The sequence below is a fragment of the Peromyscus eremicus genome, chromosome 1 (assembly GCF_949786415.1).
Source record: "Peromyscus eremicus chromosome 1, PerEre_H2_v1, whole genome shotgun sequence".
Lineage (NCBI taxonomy): Eukaryota > Metazoa > Chordata > Mammalia > Rodentia > Cricetidae > Peromyscus > Peromyscus eremicus.
In genome coordinates, this window is record NC_081416.1 from 15,323,542 (window position 1) to 15,341,896 (window position 18,355).

Here is an 18,355-nt window from a genome sequence, read left to right on the forward strand (position 1 = left end):
TCACAAAGTATAGATAAGAAATATGGGTTAATTCAAGTTTAAGAGTTAGCTAGTAACAAGCCTGAGCTATTAGCCGACCATTTATAAGTAATATTAAGCCTCTGTGTCAGTTATTCGGGAGCTGGCTTTATAAGTAATATTAAGCCTCTGTGTCAGTTATTCGGGAGCTGGTGGGCAGGAGAGAAACACCTGACTACACAAGCTCAGGGTGGGAGACACTGTGAAAGTCGAACACTTGCTGCCTAACCATAAAGACCCCAGAAACCCACATCAATGCCAGCTGGGTGTGGTGGCTCACCTCTAATTCCAGCTTCAGAAGGGAGACACAGAGCCAGCTGGCCAGCAAGACTAGCCAGGAGTCCCTGCTTCAATGAATAAGGTAGAAGAGCAATAGAAGATGATCCCCAATATGAACCTGGGGCCTCTACAAGCACATTAACATGTGTACATATGCCCAAACACATGCAAAAATGTGCATACCGTATACACATTGGAAAAAAGGTCAAGGTCACCTTCAGTTACATAGGAAGTCTGAGGCCAGCCTAGGCTACACAAGAGCCTGTTCCAAATAATATTAAAATGACATGTTTCTACAATGTAATTCTAGTTTCCAAATCAATTACTTAAGAAGTTTTTCTGGAGTTGCAGAAGAAAATCTCACTACACCCAGGCAAGCAGAGAAGGAAGATGCTGCTGCTTTCCTCTGGCTGCATGAAATGCAGAGAGCATGCTCCATAACCTGGCATGGATTGTGCTGGGGTGGCAGTATTTTAGGGTGGAATGTACTTGGCAAAAGAAAACAGCTACGCCAGATTGACCGAGGGTGGCACGATATTTTGTCCTGTTATTCTCTGGTACCTCGGATAATTGGCTAGTTTGCAAGAACATGGCTTTTGCCAATGTCTGCAACTTAAGTACCCCCATAGGGCTGTTTATCAACCACACATGCTACTTATAAAACCCATGACATCAGCTCAACAAACAAGCCACAGTATCTAACATGCAGATGCATTCAGACAGATAGATGTGTCTAAATGACCTATCAAACATGTACTAAATGGCCGGGCGGTGGTAGCGCATGCCTTTAATCCCAGCACTCAGGAGGCAGAGCCAGGTGGATCACTGTGAGTTCGAGGCCAGCCTGGACTACCAAGTGAGTTCCAGGAAAGGCGCAAAGCTACACAGAGAAACTCTGTCTCGAAAAAAAAAAACCAAAAAAAAAACAAAAAAAAAACATGTACTAAATGACTTTCTTATAAATAAAAGGGGACTATAATATATCTTTTCCAAAAAATGTTTCTGTATCTATTTGTTTGAGACAAGGTCTCATGCATTCCAGGTTGGCCTTCAACTTGCTATGTGACTCAGGATGACCTTTAACCTGCTGCTCCTTGCCCCACCTCCCTGCTGCTGACATTATATACCACCACGCCTGGTTTATGTGCTGCTGGGGATTGAACTCAGGGTCTTGTATACTCTAGCCACTGAGCCACATCCCCAGATCCTCCATAAAACTTTTTAAAGATGTATTTATTTTATGTATATGAATGTCTTGTTTCTATGAACGTGTGTGTACCACCACATGCATGTCTGATGCCTGAAGAGATCAGAAGAAGGCACTGAATCCCCAGGGACTGGAATTACAAATGTTTGGGAGCCATTACATGGGTGCTGGGAACTGAACCAGGTCCTCTGCCAGAGCAGCAAGTGCTCGAAACCACTGAGCCATCTCCCCGCAATTCCCATGAAGCTTATTTTGATAATTCATGGTTTGGGGCTTATGAGATGAGTCAGTGTGTAAAGGCACTTGCTGAGTAAGTCTGGTGACCTGAGTTCAATCCCTTGGAACTCATTAAAAATGGAAGGAGAGACCTACTGCAAAAGTTATCCTCGACCTCCACACAAGCCCCTCCCTCATCACTGACGCACAAAAGACAATCATTTCTCTGGGTGGGGGCGGGGATTGAGACAGGGTTTCCCTGTATAGCCCTGGCTGATCTGAAAATCACTCTGTAGACCAGGCTGGCCTCGAACTCAGAGATCTGCCTGCCTCTGCCTCCCGAGTGCTGGGATTAGAAGTGTGTGCCGCCACCGCCGGGCAACAGTAATTTTTTTAAGAACTGAAACAAACACATACATTTTAAAAAATCTAATTGGATCTGGAAAGATGGCTCAGTGGTTAAGAACAGACACTGCTCTTTCAGAAGACCTGAGCTCAGTTCCCAACACCCACACCGGCAGTTCACAACTACCTGTAACTCTAGCTCTAGGGGATTCAACACCCTCAACAGATAAGAGCACTGGCTGCTCTCACAGAAGACCTGGATTCAGTTCCCAGCACCCACACTGTGGCTCACAAGCTCTGTTACTCCAGTTCCAGGAGATCTGATGATGCCTCCTTTTGGCTTCTGGGGGTCTCAGGCACACGTGTGGTGCACAGACACACATAAAGGCAAAACACCAACCAAAAATAAATCTGTGAAAGGTTTTTTTTTTGTTGTTGTTGTTTGTTCGGTTTTTCGAGACAGGGTTTCTCTGTGTAGTTTTGGTGCCTGTCCTGGAGCTCACTCTGTAGCCCAGGCTGGCCTTGAACTCACAGAAATCCGCCTGGCTCTGCCTCCCGAGTGCTGGGATTGCTTGGAAAGGTTTCTGAGACAGCCTATGAGGCAGTGGCTGTAAGCAGACATCCTAGGGGGTCTTTCTTCCTGTCACTTGTTTCCAGACACCAGCAGAGTCACATGACCACACACCAGCCTGAGTTCCTGACATCTACACAGTAGGGAGCAACTTCACCCACTGAAATAACTGGGGTCTTGCTCAACTCACGTAAATTTTAGGGCCTGCCAAGTACTAATTACGCTCTCCCGATGCCTCCATGCAGGAAGTAACTACAAAAACTGAGGCAGCTTAACAGTTCGTGTCCTAGACATTAAGGAGCCTAGGCTCCATGAAAAAGTGGCTTGCTCCTGAAGAGGACCAAAGTCCCCAAATTAGGGTTCTACTCAGGGTAGCCCAAGGGCAATGCCGGCTATGGGTACCTGTAATATCTCAAGTCCTCAAAAAGGGCTGCAAGCAATGGCCTCCCCACCACATTTGGAGGGGTGTCACATTAGTGAGAAGGCGTTGGTCACTATTAATCACCACGATTTTAGGGGATCATCATTATTCCATCAGCTCCTAGCAAACAGTCTGGTTAGGAACCAGCATCATAAACAATAAATGGATGAGGTTCATGGTGTTACTAGGACAGGTACTAAGATATGGTGATAACAGAAGACAGCCTACGGTGTCTTAGTCACTATAAAAGACCAAGTCCTGAAGAGAATGAGCCAAAGAAAAGAGGCTAGAAAGAGAATCCAAGGAACCCTGAACAATACATTTCCAATGCCCACCAAGACCTGGCCAGCGACAGGCACATTACCAACACTTCAGAAGTCAGTAATGGCATTCCTCACTTGGCCCGGCACAGCAGCCAAGCATGAAGCGCCTTTGGTCTTAGACACGAAATGAGTGGCCCTACCTCATATTGGAATCATCACCCAGCTATGCAAGCAGATCCAAGGCCCCCTATAAACACCATACATAAGTTAAGTAGGCAAAGCCCCTTGCCTACACCAGGCCTTCTCAGAAGGGAAGACGGGGACTCAGTGAGGGCGAGCGTAGATGACTCCTGACCTGCAGAATGAGAACGAAGTAGTCTACAGGTTTGTTGCGCTGGTAGAGGTAGCACTCGGGGGCTTTCTTGTTCTTCTCATCATACTTCAGCTCCTGGATGACATTGGGGTGCTTTAGCAGCCTGAGGAGGATCTTCTCTGACATCTGGGATGGGCTAAACGCTTCTACTTCTAAGACACAAACACAACTTGACATTACACTTCAAAGAAGGGCAGCTGAGGAGCTCCGAGCGGAAGAACACTTGGCGACAAGGATACACACAGATGAACCAGACTTCCGTGTGCGACCCCCTGGGGTCAGATTACCTGGAGAAATGGCAACAGTGGCATACGCATGTCTGGTCCTTTTTAATCTTTCCTGTTCAGCCTGCCCTTGGTCTCTGTCTCATATGAGTGCCCTGTACCTCTGATTGATGGAAATGAAAACCCACCATCAGCAGACTCCCTGCTTGAGTCCAGGACACCCCTTCAACACAAGCTACAACTGCATGACTGTTTGCCCACAGCCAAGGGAGGAACCACGGTCGGGAAACATTGGGGGGGCGGGGGGGGGGGGGGGGTTAGTGCCTGTGCATAGACCGGGGCTCCACCTCCTGCTCTCCCACAACGCTCTCCTGAGGAATTCCAGGGACCACTGAGGGAGAGATTCAGAATAAAAGCAAGGCCGTGCACACATCAACATGCACTCCGACTTGCCAATGAAGAAGGAAATGGGAGTCAGCACTGACAAAGACAGTCACTTCATTTAAAAGAACAGAAATGTCAAAGCTGCTGACTCCCAGGTGCCATTGTAAATGTGGACTTCATGGTCTCTCAGAGGCAGAGTAGGGTAACACTGAGCTGTAAGTGTGGTTCTTCCACAATGAGCAACAACAGTACCAGAACAGGAAGAGAATAATAGCAAAATATTGTCTAACTTATTTTTTAATTATATGCTATATACGAAAGCTACAAACTCTGGATTCACATCTGTGACTTTTTCATAGTAAGACAGTACATTGCAGGGAATTTGGAAAATACAGAAAAATAAAGAAAATTAAAATCATCTGTAAGCTGACTGCTTAGAGTCATTCAGAGCAATTTGGTGAGTATTTCTTTCCAGGGCTTTGCCTAGGCATGTGTTCCTGTGTACTTGTGTGTATGAGTACACACAGAACCACAGTGTGGTCTTGGTATACACATACTCTGATATCCAGGAAGTCATGGATATTTTCCCATGTCATAAATGTGAACAGTGAGCACATCCATGGACCTGACAGTAGGTGACATTCTGCCCCGTGTTCCTGCTGACCTTTCAGGGCACCTGTATAAACACATTGCATGTGGTTGAAACCTACTGGCCCATCTCGGAAACAGATATCTTCTGCAAGCCTCTGGGAGCTTCCAGATTTTTCTCCCACTTCCCCTGGCCAAGAGAGCTCACCCTTCATATCTTGGAGGGCCATTTGGGGATGTGAGGGGATTAGTCAGTCTCTTGGGCCTTTCAACCGTGACCGCTTGGAAGCAGTCAGTGCTGGCTGGGCTGGTGACTTTAACCATGTGAGCATTTGCCTCTGGATGGGGCCCAAGTTAACAATCTGACTTGAAGAAGCCCCTGAGAAATCCGGGCCAAACTCAGAATCTTTCATTTCATCAAAACGGTAAAAGATAAGGACTTAATTCTGCATGTCTGCTTTTCTTCTTTGTGAGTTTTAGCACCCGCGTTACCACTGGTGTCCAAGTGTTCTTCCAAGGCAAGCTGAAGAGAGAATTACCCAACTGTCCCATCAAAGAGGGGCTCCTGGCTTGCACTGTCGGCCTACTCCACTGTCAGCTGGCCCCCCGCGGGGCTCAGCTGCAAGGCTCAGCTGGCCTACCGTACACATGCAGTGTGGCACTGACATTCATCCTTACCTTTCAGACCAATTTTAAGTTACTGGTCCACCCCTGGCAAATGTCTCAGAGGGTTCATGCCGACACTGAACACAGGAGAGGAGAGGATTTAAAGAGAACAAAACAGAACAAAAACAAAAAACAAAACACAAAGTGGCATTACTTGTCACCCCATTTCCCAGCCTCCACCCCCAGCCCCCCAGTCAGCCTGGTGAGGAAGGCTCCAGGGCCTGCAGATCTCACACTGTGATAAGCACACTTGCCTGTTGCTAGGAAACGGTGCATGGCCAGGAGAAGCTGCGGTGATATTTTAACCTTCATCTCGCTGTCCGTCTGCTTAAAGGCAGAGAAGTCCTGCTTTCTCTCACGGTGGGCCACCTTCTTTTTTGTTCTGTTATCAGCTGAGGGGATGAAAGAGAGAAGACAGATCAGGCTCTTCATCGAGGAGAGAGACAAAACACTGTTTGACCTCTCCAGGGACCGGTGGACCGGGCCGGGAGCACAGCCGCTCCTCGGTCCGCAGTAAGGCACAGCAGGAAACCGGACTGTCTTAGAGAGCCCCACAGACAGGACACAACCCCACAAGGAGCATACAGAATCACAGAGCAGCAGACCGCCTCAAGTGCTACAAAACCACTGCAGGGGAGGAGCAGCCACAGGCTACCCCTGAGGGAAGCCCTCTGTGCCTGTAGAGGGCCTCTCGGCCTCAGGTGACAGACAGTGAACACAAAGGAGATTCCTCAAGAACCAGGCTCCTTCCAGGAATGCCCTGTTCATCCTCGAGGCTTCATTCCTGCCCCGGACTATGGGACTATGAGGTGGTCAAGGTCAGGCAAACACCGGGGTGATCCCGGAGGAGTGAACCAGCCTCCTCTGGACGAGGCCAGAGGAAGTCCTCAGGTTCCGGCTTTTGTTGCCGACTCCACAGCCACGCTTTACGGAAACGTCCCTTTTGTTTCAGTTCTACATGTCACAAAGTAATTATTCTGTTGATTCTCCTCAGTCATTAAACATCATGAAAAGCCATTCTTGCCTTGTTAGGACACAGGACATCAGGTGGCAGACACCCATGGCTATGGTTTGCCAACCCCTGATCTAGAAGGGATCTCCTCCAAAGCCATTTTTTTAAATAAAGTGCTGATGAAGAAAAACCCAACATGACGAGACCGGAGCTGTGTATAGTGGTGTAGACTTGAAATTCCAGCACCTAGAAGGCTGAGGAAGGAGAAGGATATGGTCAAAGCCAGCCTAGGCTACATGTGCAACTCCGTCTCAAACATCACCACCTCAAAAGAAAAGTAAGACAAAGAAACAAAGGACAAGGACCCAACCCTGTCTCTGCCCTCAAGGTCTGAATTGCTCTCTTGTCCAGGGTCAAATGTCAATGACTAGGCCTTCTGTGAGGCTTCTACACTTCTATCTCAAGGTATTTTGAAAATTGGAACGTGTAAGTCAATATGAAACTTAAAAAAGTTCTCTAATGGCAACTAGCTGTAATCATGGCTGACCTCTCACCTAGACTGAGATAACCCGGAAGTCACAAGTTCAGCGTTTCACACCAAGAGGTCATGTCATGCAACACTTCTCCATGAACTGAGTCCCCTCACTGGGGCTTTAGTAACATTTAGTAACATTTCCATAAAAGAGTATTTAAGATTTCATAAACATTTATATTGTCCTCCCATTGGCAAGTGCTACCCCAGGGGAAACAGAAATACACAGGCACAGATTCGATCTGAATGAAGAGGGGCTGGTGACATGGCTCAGTGGGGAAGTAACCAGAGCTGGAGCTTGGAACCCACATAAGGCAGGGGAGGAAAGTCACTGCACACCCCGCCCGGCTCTCCACTAACCTCCACAAATGCACTGTACATGTGGACTCACTACATCGGACAGGACCATAAAAGGATGGGAAGAGCATAATCAAACAACATTCTCTACTAGGAAGCCTCCAACTGCAGTGGGGAGCTGCTCTGTCTATGACGTTGAAGCACCACCCCTAGAGATGCAGCAGGAACTGCTCCACCTGCCTATGACCTTGAAGTACATGCCCCTGGGGCATGGTCTCTCGGGACCTTTAAGACCTGAGATGCATATAGACATCGCTCTCTTTGCTCCCTTGTGGACTTGAATTCAGGACTGATCCAGCAGCCAGAACAGCATTCCAGAACCTGTGTCAAATCTGTTCTGTACAGTGAGTTTTTCCCCTTAATAAATTCTTTGCCCTTTAGACAGACTCCATAGATTTCTTGCTTTATCTAACTACCTTCCAAATGTAAAGAGCATAAAACAGACAAGAATGTATACAGATGTAAAGTAAACAAGGACACCCTTTTCAAAGATAATTCTTAGCAATTTAGAAGTTTTTCTTTCGTTAGGTGCTACAAAACTTTGGAGATTTTAAAATGTATAGCATGCCCTTGTAAGAAGACTGGATAAAATCACTCTCCTTTTGAACAAGGCAAGCTTTTCCCGGAATGCCACAGGGCACTAGGATAGCCCAAGTCCTACAGGCTCTGTTTCAAAGCTGAGAGGATAAACAGAGTTCAGGTGCTCTGTCCCCGCCCAACTCCCAGGAGCCTCACATGGCTGCTCTTCCAGAGGACCCGGGTTTAATTCCCAGCACCCACATGGCAGCTCACAACCACCTGTAACTCCAGTCCCAGAGGATCTACTGCCCTCTTCTGGCACTCTTGGATACTGCATGCATGTGATGCATGTGTGCAGGCGAAATACCCATACACAAAATAAACACATTTTAAAAAGAAAGATCCTCATATGATAAGGTAGGGCGGAGGGTAGAGGCCGAAGTTCCCTGGTGCAGGGAGTGAGTTGTACACGTCAATGAAACAAGCTGCAGGTCCAGTACTCAGGGGGCAAGTTCACTGAGCCTGGGACTGCCTGATCTAAATACTCACCATTCCCATCTGCCCTTCAAAAGAAGGCCGTAAAACAGACAACAAGAAAACTATACTCTCTGCACATGGTGGATTATGTACCTGTGAATGCATCTGTGGAGGGCAGAGGTCAACATTTGAATGTGCCCATCGATTGCTGCCTACCTTATTTATTTATGAATTATCTTAGAAAAGGGGTATCTTATTGAGCCTAGAGCTCAGCAACTGGCCTGAGGAGTCACCCCAGCCCGCCCCCCCCCCACAACACTATTTTCAAGTCTCTGCCTCCCAGCACTAGAATCATTGGCACACAACACCACCCCCAGCTCTCATGTGGATACTAGGAACCCAAACTCAGGTCCTCATGCACAGCAATCATCCTGCCACCTGAGCATCTCCACAGCTCTGCTATTCTTACTGCACACACACTGAACGCCACTCCAGGGCATACCCGGCATTACTGTCCCAGTCAACTGCCCTTGCTCAGTTCATCTACCCCCCGCCCACAGGTTCTGGAACAAGGAAATGTAATCAGCTGCCACCTCCCAATTTAACTAAACAAATTCTCTTGTTAAATATGTGAATTACAAACTCAAGGAGAAATAAATTTATTGGAAAACATTTTGCCTAGCTGTGTAACATAAACCAGTGAGAAGGATGTAAAACTGTCTGAAAAATCTGAGAGCAGAGTTTCCTGTCTTGGATGTGGACTCATGGCCAAGAGAAGCTGCCTGTGGAAGAGAAGCTGCCTATGTTAGAGAAGCTGCCTGTGTTAGAGAAGCTGCCTGCCTGTGTTAGAGAAGCTGCCTGTGTTAGAGAAGCTGCCTATGTTAGAGAAGCTGCCTGTGTTAGAGAAGCTGCCTGTGTTAGAGAAGCTGCCTGTGGAAGAGAAGCTGCCTGTGTTAGAGAAGCTGCCTGTGTTAGAGAAGCTGCCTGTGTTAGAGAAGCTGCCTGTGAAAGAGAAGCTGCCTGTGTTAGAGAAGCTGCCTGTGTTAGAGAAGCTGCCTGTGGAAGAGAAGCTGCCTGTGGAAGAGAAGCTGCCTGTGTTAGAGAAACTGCCTGTGGAAGAGAAGCTGCCTGTGTTAGAGAAGCTGCCTGTGGAAGAGAAGCTGCCTGTGTTAGAGAAGCTGCCTGTGTTAGAGAAGCTGCCTGTGTTAGAGAAGCTGCCTGTGAAAGAGAAGCTGCCTGTGTTAGAGAAGCTGCCTGTGTTAGAGAAGCTGCCTGTGGAAGAGAAGCTGCCTGTGTTAGAGAAGCTGCCTGTGGAAGAGAAGCTGCCTGTGTTAGAGAAGCTGCCTGCCTGTGTTAGAGAAGCTGCCTGTGTTAGAGAAGCTGCCTGTGTTAGAGAAGCTGCCTGTGTTAGAGAAGCTGCCTGTGTTAGAGAAGCTGCCTGTGGAAGAGAAGCTGCCTGTGGAAGAGAAGCTGCCTATGTTAGAGAAGCTGCCTGTGGAAGAGAAGCTGTCTGTGTTAGAGAAGCTGCACTCAGTGTCACTGAATCTGCCTCTTCGTCCACTTCAGTAGGGCACTAAGCAGCGCTGCGAGGCAGCCCAGAGCCGGTGTGCACACCGTACACTGCACACCGCACACCGTGTGATTATAATAGAGGGCCCACCACCGGGAGCGAGGTTTACAGGGCAGGCTGGCAGCAGCAAAGGTCTGGACACACGCAGACACTGGTACTTACTGTACAGGTCTGTCTCATCCAAGATCTCAGACTTGATGATTTCTTCAATCACGTCTTCCAAGGTGACAATCCCCAGGACTTCATAAAACGGGTCCCCTTCACCCTCATTGTTCACACGCTGCACAATGGCCAGGTGGGATTTACCTTTAGAGACAGAAGACAAAGTGGCAGAGGTCATTTCCCAGGCTCCTAGCAGGCTCCTTGGGTGCCTTAGGAACAGCCAGACGCTGCTTCCCTCTTTCTGTGCGGGGGAGCAAACCCAGGCCTTGTTCCCTCTATCACTCCTGCCAGGTCAAGCTCCGGTCCTCCTCGTCACTCTCCACATTATTTTTGAGACAGGCTCTAGCTGATTCCCCAGGAGGGCTGGCCAGTGAGGACCGCTGGATCCTTCCTTCTGTCTCCACCTCCCCAGTACCAGGGTTAAAAAGCACACATCGCTGTACCTGGCATCCTCTTTCCCTGGCATGTGTACAGATGTATGAGATGTGCATGTGTGCCTGCGTGCATGTGTGTGGGCACATGCACACATGCTTGTATGTGGAGCCCTGAAGCCGACACTAGGTAGCCTCCTCCATCACTCTTCACTTTTGAGGCAAGGCCTCCCACTAAACCCAGAGCTCACAGAAACTGGCTAACCCAGACAGCCAGCTTACCCCAGGGTCCTGTCTCTGCCTCTGGAGGCCACCATGCCCGCCCAACTTTTACACAAGCGTTGAGGATCTGAACTCCAGTCTTCATGATTATGTGGCAAACACTGTCTGCTGAGCCACCTCCCTGGCCCTCCTGCCTTGCTTTTTTACATGGATGCTGGGGATTCAAACTCAGACATTTGTGTAGCAGAGCACTTCACTGAGAGGCCGTCTTCTACAGCCCCGGCAGCATTTTTTCCAGCAAAGTCTATGTTTCAGCATTTTTAAGTGTTGCCAACTCCACAACCAAATGGATGAGGCTTCCTGAGCCATTAAGGCAGGGATGCTGAGGAGCACCATTGTCCACAGGCTGCCCTGTACCTAGCTCTTTGCTTCTTAATGGACATGGTATTCGGCTCTTCCTCTGTGAGACATTAACAGTTCTCTCAAAAGGAGAGAGAACTCCACAGATCTCCAGGGAGGTCCAAGACCTTTGAGGCAATGCCATGTCCCCCCAAGTCCTAAAATGTTACCTGCCTTCTCCATTGTGCTGATTCTGGACCACAGTGCAAAGATCCCTCCCTTGTCCCAGAATGCCACCCTGGAGATAAACAGCAGTCATCACTACCCTCCAGCACATACCCACAGTAGGAAGGGAGAGGCTGTCTCTAAGAACATCCTCACTACAGCAGTACAATTAGATCCTTACCCCAAATGGGCCTCTTTGAACATTCCACTTGATGACCTGAGACACACAACACAGTCTAACGTAACAATGGTTGTCTTGAGAAAAAGACACTTAGGTGGCTTGGTTGTGAGTAGCCTTCAACACACTTTACTTTTTATAGTGCTGAGGAAGGAACCCAGGACCTCAGACATGCCAGGCGAGGCCCAACATACATCCACCCAGGCCAAGCTGATGTCACTAAACAGAATGACCACATGACAAACCGTGGTTTAGACATGGTTATCTGGTAGACAGACATTTGGAAGGGAATCAACAAGTGAGCTTATTTTGTCAAGAAAAACCATGGGCAGAATTTGATGTTAATGATTAAAAAATTGTAATTTCGGGCTGGAGAGAGGGCTCAGCGGGTAAGAGCACTGCCTGTTCTTCCACAGGTCCTGAGTTCAATTCCCAGCAACCACATGGTGGCTCACAACCATCCGTAATGAGATCTGGCGCCCTATTCTGGCCTGCAGGCAGAACACTATATTCATAATAAATAAATCAATCTTTAAAAACAAAGAAAAATTGTAATTTCAGTAGAAAATTATAATTCTAAGAAACTCACATCCAACATCATGATTTTGATACATTCTTAGTAAAGGCTTTTGTGTGCAATGAGTGTGTGTGTGTGTGTGTGTGTGTGTGTGCGCGCACAGGGCATGAGTGTGCCTATTGAGGCCAAGTGTGTCTTCTCCACTGATCCTTTCCTACTGTTTGACACAAGGTGTCTCACTGGACCTAGAGCTCACCAGCTGGCAAGTCTGCTGGCCTGTCGCCCTCAGAGCAGAGCTGGACTTACAGGCATGTGCTGCCATGCCCGCTTCCTCCGTGAGGGCTGGAGGACCCAAGCTCGGGGCTTCATCAGTTCACAGCAAGCACTTTAACCAGCAAGCCCTTTCCCCAGCCCTCGGTAACGGCGTCTTGGATGAGATGGGTGGTCACAGTAATGAACGCAACCATTAAAATAGTGAGCAATCTGGTCCAGCCATCTTTTAAAGAGCTGCAAGACTGAGCCAATTCTTTTGAGATTCGTATGTTTTTATTTTATGTGCTGGATGCTTTGCCTGCATGGATGTCTGTGTACCACCTGTATGCCCGGTGCCCGTGAAGGTCAGATAAGAAATGCTGGACCTCTGGGACTGGAGTTGTAAGCCACCAACATAGGAATTCAATGAACCCAGGTAGGTCCTCTGGAAGAGCAGCCAGTGCTTTTTTTTTTTTTTTTTTTTTGGTTTTTCGAGACAGGGTTTCTCTGTGTAGCTTTGGAGCCTTTCCTGGATCTCACTCTGTAGACCAGGCTGGCCTCGAACTCACAAAGATCCGCCTGGCTCTGCCTCCCGAGCGCTGGGATTAAATGCGTGCGCCACCACCGCCCGGCCGAGCAGCCAGTGCTTTTAACTGCTGAGCCATTTCTCCAGCCCTGCTAATTTTTGAACTGACTATGGCAATAACGTGAGAATTATGCATGGATAAAATAATCCCAAGTACAAGATGGGCATGGACCTTTAAAAAAATTTTTTTAATTTTAAATCATTTGTATGTGAGTGTGTTTTTATGTGGGCCTCCGCATGTGGGTGCAGGTGCCTGTGGAGGCCAGAAGGAGTCATCCAAACCCCTAGAACTAGACTTACAGGTAGTTTGTGCAGCCCAACAAGGGTGCTGGGAACTGAACTAGAGCCCTCTGGAAGAACATCATGTGCTCTTAACTATTGAACCATCAACTTTCCATCCCCACAGCAGACTTAAAAAGAAACATGAACAGGTGAGTAAGGACTGAGGCAGGTAGAATGCTATGCATTCCGGGCCAGCCTAGGCTACAGAGACAGTGTTTCAAAGAAAAAAGCAAAAAGCAACCTACAGACCAGCAAGCTAGCTCAGCAGCTACAGAAGTTTGCCAAACAGATGGAGCAGACAACCTAAGTTTGATCCCTGGATCCTGTGGTAGAAAGAGAACTGGCAGCCGGGCGGTGGTGGCACACGCATTTAATCCCAGCACTCGGGAGGCAGAGCCAGGTGGATCTCTGTGAGTTCGAGGCCAGCCTGGTCTACAGCGCGAGATCCAGCACAGGCACCAAAACTACACAGAGAAACTCTGTCTCGAAAAACCAAAAAACAAAAAAAAAAAAAAAAAAAGAAAAAAGAAACCCAGAAAAGTTGTTCTCTGACCTCCACACATGCACCTTTGCATACATACACCTGTGCTTTCTCCCTGCACACACATGCAAGTAACAAATAAAATTTAAACAAACCAAAACCGAAAAAAGGAAATCGTCCTCCCGGGGTCTCCATCGTTATACCTTTTATTATCATGACACTGTCAAACAAAGACACTGCCATCGATATATTATGTCTCAACTCCAGACACTTTGTTTGGACTTCACGGATTTTTCAAAAAAAAATTTTTTTTCCTGCTTCCTTGTCCAGCACCCCACTGTCCGGCTGCATGTCTCCCCAGTCTCCTATGGCCTACAGCAGCTGCTTAGTCTGTGTTTCATGACTTTGATCATCTTGAGGTGCGCTGCTCAGGTCCCCTCCAGTCACCAACCCTATGCTACCTCCCAAAGGAGGAGAGAACACGTTGGTTCTGTGTGGAAAGGTTGCAGAGGGGATATTACTCATACATTATATTCCTCAAAATTCTTCTGCAAAGATTTCAAGTAAAAGAGTGTTATCAGGACAGAGTCCCGAATGCCCATCGGTGGGACTTCAGGTCTACAGTGTAGACAACCTGTAAGAAACTTCTACTGGGCGGGGTGTGGTGCACACCTTTAATCCCAGCACTCGGGTGGATGTCTGTGAGTTTAAGGCCAGTCTGGTCTACACAGCAAGTTTTAGGGCAGCTAAGGCTGTACAGAGAGACCTCGTCTCAAAAGAAAAGAAACAAAACATCTACTGGGCTAGGGAAGTGGCTCACCCACCAGCACCAGGACCAGAGTGTGGATCTCCAGAACCATGTCAAAGGCCAAGCACAGTGCACATGTCAGCAAGGCCATTGGGGGCAGCACAGACAGGCAGACCTCTGACACTCATTAGCCCACTTGTCTAGCTGAACTGACAAGCTTCAGGACCATGAGACTGTCTCAAAAAACACAATGTAAATGACTGAAGAAAGAGACCTAAAGTCTACCTCCGGCCTCCACACAGGCAAATCCATAGTCTTACACTAACAGGTACGCACTGCACTCACACACCCCACTCCAGGTAGGGGAGTTTGGGGGTAATGTCAGAGGTCGGGACAGTACAACCCTCCCTTTTCCAACGTCTATCTGTGAGGTCAGACTTTGCTCATCTGCTCCAGCAGACCCACACTGCAGAGAGAAGGCAGGAGTGGCTGTGAGTCCAGCTGCCTCCGGCCCAGGACAATACAGACGCAAGACACACATGGAATCACTTCTAGTTTTCTGTTTTGGAAAACAGCTATATGGAATAAAAATGCTACTTATGTCAACACACAATTGGCCTTTGAAATGGCTTGATAGGTAAATATGTTTTAAGTTTCATGGTTTTAAATTCATATACAGTAAATATCAAAGGTTGTAATCCATATAACAGAAGTTTAATGGGTTTTTTTTTTTAGTAGTCATTATTGTGTGTGTGCTCTGTGGGGGTCAGGAGACAACCTTTGTGAATGAGGTCAGGGCCCTTCCACCTTCAGGTGGGTTCCGGGAACTGCCCTCAGGAAAGCAGGCTTTCCAGCAAGTGCCTTCAGCTGCCGAGTCATCTCTCTGGCCCTGTCAATAATTTTTATGAATCTAAAAGATCTGTTAAATTCAACAAATTAAAAGGACCGCATGACAATGCTTTGCGTTGCTGCTTTAGGGGATGAGTGAGGGTCAAGGAAGAATTGGGCTCCCGAGTTCAACAGTCTTGGATGTGAACTCTAGCAACTGCCTACCCCCACCCCAGTGTCAGGAGTTGATCACCAAACAGGAGAACTTCTGAGCTCCAGTCTCCTTATCTCATAAAACAGGCTGTGGTAACCGCTCCTGCACTGGGTTGGTAGGAAGGCTGATACCCAACAGAGAGGTGCCCACAGTCCACCGGGTGATCAGTAAGGGGTAACTCATTGTTATGGTAACTCACGTTGGTCTAAGGTACCAACAACTTATAACCAGCTTAACGGGAAGAAGAGAATCTAAGTTAAACATATACAGTGATTAAGAGACAGGTTTCCATTTCAGAATAGTCTTTAAAACACAAAAAGACATTTCTCAAACATAGTATTGGTTTTCTCAAAGCATCTAAAATAAAACTATAAAGGAAGTGAATAGAAAGTTCAAAATCAGTTAATATTCGTATAACTTTTAAAAAATGACAGGGCATACAAGGAGTGCCTTAAATATAAGGCTAGGCAACCTTCTGAACTGGGCAAGTTCATCTAAACTCAACCAGCCAGCCAAACTACAAATATTCTCAGGAGAGCAGCTGGCTCAGGCTCCCAGTACTCAGAGCGGCCCTGGTCTGCAGGATGGCTGGCCCTGCTGCACCCACAAATCTAGGCTTCTATCCTGCTAATTGCCACTGAGGTGACAATGTTTGCAAGTCTAGAAATGTGAGTTGTTCGACAGTTAGGTGTTCTAATAGTTTTCATCCCGAGCAAGCTCACATTCAAAGGACGGAAATATTTTGAGCAAAGGAGACTTGGGGGAAACTTAGGAGCCACAGACACAAACCATACAGGAAGTCAAGTCTGCTCTGGCCTAGCCAATAGGCCAGTGGGTTTCTCACATCTGCCTTCCCAAGGACCCAGCATAAGCAGTTAAAAATTCTTGGTGAATGCTGTCTGTCGAGAAAGTTAAATTCTTTTGCTATTCCCAGCTTGTGATCATTTAAAAGGAATTTTCCAAAGCAAGGTCTAATATTAGACTCAAAATGAAGTTTCCATTCCACTGAGGCGCTTCGCTCACCAAAGTAACTACTGCATAATCAGATTGTCTCGGAGCGACTCGTTTACATGCATATGGACATACTTGAAATACCAGCTCCAAAGCACCACAGATCTGTGAAGGGCCTTACTCTGGGAGAAGCCATTTTTGTGAATTAGGCTTCTTGGACTGAAATGAAGTTTTCCTCCAACCCCCTGACAAACACTCACACCCTCACCTCTAACTCGAAGCTTGTGCACTGCCCCAGAGCCACGTTCTCTCAGCTCTGGAATTCCTGGTCAGAAGTCCTATTTCCTGAACCCACTTCCTAGTGTGCAGCTCACAGGGGTGTTTGGGGGTGCTTCTGGGGGCCATGATTCCAGGCACCTGCCCCACTAACCACTTACTGTAGGAACCTGAGTCATTAGGATTCACCTGGAGAAAAAAGAAAAATGCAAACAACTTTCTAAGAAAGAAAATTGTAAAAGTGAACTTTATCTTTTGATTTGAGAGAGGGTCTCCTTCCTCAGCTCAGACTGGCTTCAAACTCACAGCAATCCTCCTGCCTCAGCCAGAATAGGAACTTTCTTGGCTGCATGGTTGGAGGAGTTAAGTTGGAATGGAAAGCAGAAAAGCAATTCAGAGAGACATAAAGGTCTGCAAACTGGATGTGCGGTGGTGCGAGCCTCTGAGGCCAGCACCTGGAGGCAGAGACAAGAGGCTAGGGAGCGGAGGTTATCCTTAGTACAGGTCAAGTTCTTCACCAGCTTCAACCACATGGGACCATGGTTCAAAAAGTAATAACCCAAACATGAGAAAAAGATTAAAAATGGATCGGTTCTAACGTCTAAAGAATAAAAATACAGGGCAGGTGAGTAGGCTCAGCGGGGAAAAGCACTTGCCACCAATCCTGACACACACTCAATGTCCCCTCCACAATAAGCAAAAAAAAAAAACCAGAAGTCAACAAAATGTGTAATTTTATGTATCAGAAAATGCTAAGACTTTTAAATATGCACCATAGGTTAAAAAAACTAAATGAATGATTTATAAAGCAAAGCACAGGGCCAGGGATAAGGCTTAGTTGGTAGAATGCCTGACTGGCACACAGGGAGCCCCGGCTTCAGACTCCAACACAACATAGAACAGGATGTGATGGTACACACCGTAGCCCCAATACTAAGGAGGTGGAGGCAAGATGGTCACAAGTTCAAGATCATCCTCTGTTACACAGAGAGCTTCAGGCTAGCCTGGGCTATATGAAATCCTATCGTTAAAAAAAAAAAAAAGCATAAATTTCTGGCATGAGGCTTGGAAAGAGCATTCTTTGGCCCAGCTATAAGGTGTTACAGTATTAGTTACTTTTAACTGTTCTGTATTTAAACCTGTAATCTCTGGATTCCTAGTTGGGTCCTTAAATGGGACCACAAAGTGGGGCAAAAGAGAAAAATCTAATTTCAGGGTGCAGGGCTTTCTGGCTGTATCTCTGCTGGATTCTGAACTGTGACATGGTTATGAAGTCATCAGCTAGGTGGTTTCCCACCCGCATGTACTCAAGGCAGAGCCTTGCACAGGTGGCACTTAGGAACCAAGTCTTGACTGTGCGCTAGACCAGGTAACACAGTGTAGGGTGAGGGTCAACTTCTCCATGCCCTGTGTATCAAAGTTTCTTATTTGTGTCTTCTTTGCGGCTGGTAGGCCAGGCCACAATGCTAAGGGGTCACCACATCAGCATGCTGCTGGGTATAAGAATCTTTCTCTGTCCTGCCAGCCAGCTCCCAAATAATGACATGGAGACTTACTAATTAGGAAAGCTCAGCCTTAGCATAGGCTTGTCCCACTAGCTCTTATAACTTAAATTAATCTGCTTTTATTAACCTACATTTTACCATGTGGCTTTTTACCTTTCTTTCATTCTGTAGTCCGACTCCCTCCCTGTCTTATTGGCCTCTCTCCTGTACCTCCATTATCTCCTCCTACTTCCTCTCTCTGCCAGAAGTTCTGGCT

At 47.3% G+C, this 18,355-nt stretch overlaps 1 protein-coding gene across 2 annotated transcripts in view; it reads right to left on the reverse strand.

Moving 5' to 3' along the window:
• Cnnm2 (cyclin and CBS domain divalent metal cation transport mediator 2) overlaps nt 1–18,355 on the reverse strand; it is a 135,965-nt gene that overhangs the window by 23,674 nt on the left and 93,936 nt on the right. For both annotated transcript variants that reach the window (XM_059256907.1, XM_059256899.1), the window contains exons 2-4: nt 10,125–10,268; nt 5,810–5,947; nt 3,676–3,845 (exon numbers count right to left, since the gene is read on the reverse strand). In XM_059256907.1, the coding sequence (XP_059112890.1) occupies nt 3,676–3,845; nt 5,810–5,947; nt 10,125–10,268 (452 nt within the window). The remainder of the gene's footprint in view (nt 1–3,675; nt 3,846–5,809; nt 5,948–10,124; nt 10,269–18,355) is intronic.